We start from the raw sequence: 7500 nt of genomic DNA on the forward strand, positions 1-7500 counted from the left end.
ACACACTTCATTGGCGGAGGTCTGAAATCTCTGAATGTTCTTTCTACTTGTTCTGGGTGTTTAGTGTTACTTAATTATCTCTAGAATATTTCCTTTCCCAACACTCCAATATTTCTTATGTCAAGTTCATGGGCTCTCACGCCACATTGTGACCGTTTGCTTAACACCAATACCTCTCCCCTCCCCCTTACCCAACACCACCTTACTCAAATTACCTTCATTATTACCTCCGCTAACGAAGTTGGGAGTATGTTATGTTTTTGCCTCTGTCTGTTTGTTTATGAACGACTTCCTGACCACAATTTTACCCATAGAGTAGTGAAACTTTCAACGATTAATTGTTATGTTAAGACATGGAAGTGATTAAATTTTGAAAGTCATAGGTCAAAGGTCAAGGTAAAGGTCAGGCAAAAGGTCGACCGAATTAACCTTAACCTTATCCCCAAGTTCGCAAATGGTTATAACACAGACTTCAAATACACCTACGGTCTAAATTGACTCAGGAAAAGGCAAGCTGGTTTCGAGAAACAAGCTGCCGTGGCGGAGGTCTGCACTCCCAGAGTGTTTTTCTAGTTTTCATTCTATTTTCCTGCATTAAAATTCAGTGTTTTTAATTCTGAATTTTTAAATACTCATTACAAGATGCTTTTCGATTTCCAGTTAATGACTCATAACATTTCACAATCCAAAGGTTATATTCGGACATAGCAAACAGCTATGGGGATTAGCAGTCAACAAAGCAGATGGTACTTTGGCCACAGCTGGCTACGACAAACACATAGTTAAGTGGCACGAGAACCAGCTGGAGTGGAGGATACAGGTACAGAGACAGTTTCATTGTTTCTATGATAGTATACATTATGATACAATACATGTGGAATAGTCTATATGTATATAACACCATATGGTTAAATTGCATTTGTAAATCCATATTAAAAACTATACTTAGAGTGCATTATTATTATTATTATTATTATTATTATTATTATTATTATTATTATTTATTTTATCTTTATTATTATTATTATTATTATTATGCTTTTCCAACAGGGTTGTAGCTTAGCTAATAATATACTTTTTCAATTAGGGTTATAGCTTAGCTTATAATATGCTTTTCCTACTAAGGTTGTAGCTTAACTAATTATCATGCTTTTCCAACAGGGTTGTAGCTTAGCTAATAATATACCTTTTCAATTAGGGTTATAGCTTAGCTAATAATATACTTTTCCAACTAAGGTTGTAGCTTAACTAATTATCATGCTTTTCCAACAGGGTTGTAGCTTAGCTAATAATATACCTTTTCAATTAGGGTTATAGCTTAGCTTATAATATGCTTTTCCAACTAAGGTTGTAGCTTAACTGATTATCATGCTTTTCCAACAGGGTTGTAGCTTAGCTAATAGTATACTTTTTCAATTACGGTTATAGCTTAGCTTATAATATACTTTTCCTACTAAGGTTGTAGCATACCTAATTATCATGCTTTTCCAACAGGGTTGTAGCTTAGCTAATAATATACTTTTTCAATTAGGGTTATAGCTTAGCTAATAATATGCTTTTCCAACTAAGGTTGTAGCTTAACTAATTATCATGCTTTTCCAATAGGGTTGTAGCATAGCTAATAATATACTTTTTCAATTAGGGTTATAGCTTAGCTTATAATATGCTTTTCCAACTAAGGTTGTAGCTTAACTAATTATCATGCTTTTCCAACAGGGTTGTAGCTTAGCTAATAGTATACTTTTTCAATTACGGTTATAGCTTAGCTTATAATATACTTTTCCAACTAAGGTTGTAGCTTAACTAATTATCATGCTTTTCCAACAGGGTTGTAGCTTAGCTAATAATATACTTTTTCAAGTAGGGTTATAGCTTAGCTTATAATATGCTTTTCCAACTAAGGTTGTAGCTTAACTGATTATCATGCTTTTCCAACAGGGTTGTAAGGGTTGTAGCTTACCTAATAATATACTTTTCCAACTAAGGTTGTAGCATACCTAATTATCATGCTTTTCCAACAGGGTTGTAGCTTAGCTAATATTATACTTTTTCAATTAGGGTTATAGCTTAGCTTATAATATGCTTTTCCAACTAAGGTTATAGCTTAATTAATAATGATAATAATAACAATAATAATAATAATAATAATAATAATACTCCCTTCCACCCGGGTGTCGTTTCTAGGCCCAGAGCGAATGTGTGAGCGTGGCTGTCCACCCGATGGGAACAAGGATAGCAGCGGGGACAATTGACGGACATCTGATCGTCCTGAACGGACAGAGCGGTCAGCACGTCACCACTGTCAGGGTCTGTGGGTCTCCTCTGTCCTGTCTTTCGTATAATCCGGGTGAGTTGTCAACGTATGATGGAATAAATCCAAAATGGGATTACTTTCATATATTATAGGATTGTTGGGCGTATTGCTAAGTCATTTCAATACTCATGGTGTGTTGGTGGATTAGAAATATATCCAAAAAGGAATTTCTTTCATATAATCCGGATGAGTTGTTAACGTATGGGGAAATAAATCCAAAATGGGATTATTTTAATATATTTTAGTGTTGTTGGACGTATTGCTAAGTCATTTCAATACTCACGGCGTGTTGGTGGATTAGAAATAAATCCAAAATTGGATTACTTTCATATAATCCCGGTCTCCTCTGTCCTGTCTTTCATATAATCCGGGTGAGTTGTTAATGTGTGGGGAAATAAATCCAAAATGGGATTACTTTCATATATTTTAGTGTTGTTGGACGTATTGCTAAGTAACAGTATGTTAGTGGATTAGAAATAAATCCGAAATTGTATTACTTTCATATAATCCCGGTCTCCTCTGTCCTGTCTTTTGTATAATCCGGGTGAGTTGTTAACGTGTGGGGAAATAAATCCAAAATGGGATTACTTTAATATATTTTAGTGTTGTTGGACGTATTGCTAAGTCATTCCAATACTCACGGTGTGTGGGTGGATTAGAAATAAATCCGAAATTGGATTACTTTCATATAATCCCGGTCTCCTCTGTCCTGTCTTTCATATAATCCGGGTGAATTGTTAACGTGTGGGGAAATAAATCCAAAAATGGGATTACTTTAATATATTTTAGTGTTGTTGGACGTATTGCTAAGTAACGGTATGTTAGTGGATTAGAAAAAAATCCAAAATTGGATTACTTTCATATAATCCCGGTCTCCTCTGTCCTGCCTTTCATATAATCCGGGTGAGTTGTTAACGTGTGGGGAAATAAATCCAAAAATGGGATTACTTTCATATATTTTAGGGTTACGGGCGTATTGCTAAGCCATTTAAATACTCACGGTATGTGGGTGGATTAGAAATAAATCCAAAATTGGATTAATTTCATATAATCCGGGTATGTGTACGTATTTCAAATAAATCCAATTTAGGATTACTTTCCTGTATTCCTAAGATGTGAAACAATCAGAAAGTATATTCAATATATCACTTTCGTACATTGTAACTATTACTATAGTGAAATATATGGTCATATTAGGAAGTAAATTCAATATATTACTTCTATACAGGGTTAAGTGATTGTTCCTATAATGTGCTGGAGAGTATGGGTTATAAATATTTAACTATTCAATAATCAAATAAATATTAATTATATGATGTAGTTAAGTAATGTGCTGGAGAGTAAGAGTTATAAATATTTAACTATTTAATAATCAAATAAATATTAATTTTATGATGTAGTTAAGTAATGTGCTGGAGAGTATGGGTTATAAATATTTAACTATTTAATAATCAAATAAATATTAATTTTATGATGTGGTTAAGTAATGTGCTGGAGAGTAAGAGTTATAAATATTTAACTATTTAATAATCAAATAAATATTAATTGTATGATGTAGTTAAGTAATGTGCTGGAGAGTAAGAGTTATAAATAATTAACTATTTAATAATCAAATGAATATTAATTGTATGATGTGGTTAAGTAATGTGCTGGAGAGTAAGAGTTATAAATATTTAACTATTTAATAATCAAATAAATATTAATTGTATGATGTAGTTAAGTAATGTGCTGGAAAATAAGTTATAAGTATTTAACTATTTAATAACTGAATATAGATTAATTGTATGATGTAGTTAAGTAGATTATGCAGTACTCCCAACGCCTACAATATCTTTTATAAGCAAATATTAACATAATGAGTTTCTGTATTATATTAGAACAACCTTTTTTTATTACATGAATAAGCAAATACATATTATTAAAATTATTATTTTCATTATCAAAATTAAGATTATAATTTTTCTTAAAATTAATAAAATTATTATTATTATTAGAAATGTTATTTTTATGATCAAAATTAAAATCATTGTTGTTTCTAAAATTAATGAAATTGTTGTTATTATTATATTTTTATTATTATTATTATTATCATCATCATTTTCATTATTATAATTATTATTATTATTATTATTATTTATTATTATTATTATTAATAAAATTATTAAGATTATCATCATTATTAAAATTATTGAAATTATTATTATTAGAATTATTGAAATTATTATTTTTAAAATCTTCAATATTATCATTGTTTTTAGAATTATTATTATTATTATTATTATTATTATTATTATTGTTATTTATTATTATTAATAAAATTATTAAGATTATCATCATTATTAAAATTATTGAAATTATTATCAAAATTATCAAAATTATTTTTAAAATCATTAATATTATTATTGTTTTTAAAATTATTATTATTATTAAAACAACTAATCAATTAATAAAAACCTTTTCTATTTCCCTTTGACGAACAGCCGGAGATACACTAGCGGTAGGATCCCAGAACGGCTCCATCTACCTGTACAAAAGTACCAAGGACGGATACCTGTACACCAGAAACGGCCGGATGACAGGATCCCTTCCGCTATCAGGCATTGACTGGAGCACTTCCGGCCGTTACCTGCAGACAGTCACTTCCGACTATGACGTTGCATACTGTTAGTATTATATGTGTACGCATGCGTAATGTATAAAGGGGTTGTGGCGGCTGATGTGGTAAAGTCCCTGACTGGTGAACGCCAGATGGGGTTCGAGTCTCGCTCAGACTCGTTAGTTTCTTTGGTCGCTGCAACCTCACTATCCTTGGGAGCTACGGATGGGGTGTTTTGGGGAGCCTATAGGTCTATCTGCTGAGTCCTCAGCAGCTATTGCCTGGCCCTCCTTGGTCCTAGATTGGGTGGAGAGGTGGTTTGGACGCTAATCATATGTATATATGGTCACTCTTTAAGGCATTTTCTTGCTCGGTAGGGCAATGTCACTATCCCTTGCCTCTGCCATTCATGAGCAGCCTTTAAAGCCTTTAAACTCGGTCGAACGGTTCGTCGAACCCGGTTGTTGAACCTGCTTGTCAAACGGTTCGAAGAGGTGGAGTCAGTCACAAATGCATATGGTTTGTGGACGATGAAGCCCCGCCCACAAAAGTTAGGCGGGAACAGACTTTCTTCAAACCGTTGACGAACGTGTTCGACAACAAAATACCCCGTTCATACGTTCGAACATTACTTCAAACACTGTTCGATCGTGCAAACCCGCCTTTTTATGTGTGCGCATGCGTAATGCAAGGTCTTCAAGTAGAATTAGTTTTGTATTGCAGAGCTTGCCTACCAGAATGCATGAAATATCACATTAGGTTGGGCTCAAGATAAAAAGAAGAAAGACAAATATGATGAGAACGGAATATGCAATGGAAGATGAAATATCCCTGGAAGGAGAAAGGATTAATGAGGTGAAATCATTTAAATATGTAGGAACTAGGATCTTTAGAATTAGAGTTTACTGAAAGATTAAAAAAAGCAGATCAGACAATGCCTAGGTTAAGTAAAATTTGGAAATCAAATCGATTGAAATTACATATAAAAATCGGGCTATATATCAGTTTAGTGAGATCGGTGTTACTGTGTGGACATGCGTCGTGGTATGACAATGAAATATCCAACAGATTTTGTAGATTTGAGAACAAAGCCCTCAGAAGAATGTTGGGAGTTAAATGACAGGACAGGATTAGAAATTAAACTAGAAGAGATATTACTGTAAGGCCATATGTGGATGAGATCATGATGAGGGGTAGATGGAGATGGTTTGAGTATGCTCTTCGCATTCCCCAAGAGAGATTAGTTCACCAAACTTTTAACTGGGCTCCACAAGGCATTAGAAGAGTTGAAAGACCCAGACCTACATGGCTGAGGATTACGAAGCGTGAAGTAGGAGATGATGAATGGAGAAGTATTGATTTAAAAGCTCAAGATAGAAACGACTGGCAAAATCTAACCGAGGCCCTTTGCGTCAATAGGCGTAGGAAGAGATGATGATGATGATGATGATATTATTATTATTATTACTATCATTATTATTATTATTATTATTATTATTATTAGCTAAGCTACAACCCTAATTTGAAAACTAAGATGCTATAAACTCAAGGGCTCCAAAAGGGAAAAATAGCCCATTGAGGAAAGGAAATAAGGAAATCAATAAACGAGATGATAAATAATCAACAATTAATAAAAGGATTTTTAAAAAGTACAGTAACAACATCAAAAAACGTATTTCATATATAAACTATAAAAAGACCATATGGAATTGATCAGTATCACCTATCATGAGGATGCATATATATATATATATATATATATATATATATATATATATATATGTACTGTGTATATATATATATATATATATATATATATATATATATATAATATATATATATATATATATATATATATATATATATCTATATATATATACACACACATATAAATATATATATATATATATATATATATATATATATATATATATATATATATATATATATAAATGTAAGTATATATATATGTATGTATGTATGTATGTATATATATATATATATATATATATATATATATATATATATATATATATATACACACATATGTATACATATATATATATCTATATATACACACATATATATATACATACATATATATATATATATATATATATATATATATATATATATATATATATATATATACCTTTACGTTGCTTTCAGTAATGTTATTTGTTTCCTTTTGCTTACTGCAACTACTTTACATATGACTTAGTTTATATCTAAGTACTCTTATATAAAAATTATATGATAACTGACTTTTTCATCTTTCTTTCTCAGGGAGCCTGAGTGACTTATCTCGAGTCAAAAACGACGAAGACGTTCGAAATGAAATCTGGTCGACTCAAACTTGTCCTCTGAGCTACATGGTTCACGGTATGTGTTGTAAATTTTTCATTTTATTAACCCTTTTACCCCCGGGGTTTTTGGAAATTTCCAACCCTTAAGCCCCAGGGGGTTATTTTTTTCCCAGCACATTTTGCAGTATATTATTTTTAAATTGCTCTAACAGCCTTAATTTTTGTCATAGAGAGGTCAGGTTGGTCTCATTCTCTTGGAAAATGCCTGAATTTTCTCAAAAAAT

General features: G+C 31.5%; 1 protein-coding gene across 1 annotated transcript in view; it reads left to right on the plus strand.

The window, feature by feature from the left end:
• Window positions 1–7500, plus strand: part of DCX-EMAP (Doublecortin-domain-containing echinoderm-microtubule-associated protein) — a 153574-nt gene that overhangs the window by 142789 nt on the left and 3285 nt on the right. The window contains exons 18-21 of the mRNA XM_068379937.1: window positions 692–820; window positions 2185–2347; window positions 4795–4977; window positions 7197–7292. Of these exons, the coding sequence (XP_068236038.1) occupies window positions 692–820; window positions 2185–2347; window positions 4795–4977; window positions 7197–7292 (571 nt within the window). The remainder of the gene's footprint in view (window positions 1–691; window positions 821–2184; window positions 2348–4794; window positions 4978–7196; window positions 7293–7500) is intronic.

Source organism: Palaemon carinicauda, chromosome 9 (assembly GCF_036898095.1).
Source record: "Palaemon carinicauda isolate YSFRI2023 chromosome 9, ASM3689809v2, whole genome shotgun sequence".
NCBI classification, from domain to species: domain Eukaryota; kingdom Metazoa; phylum Arthropoda; class Malacostraca; order Decapoda; family Palaemonidae; genus Palaemon; species Palaemon carinicauda.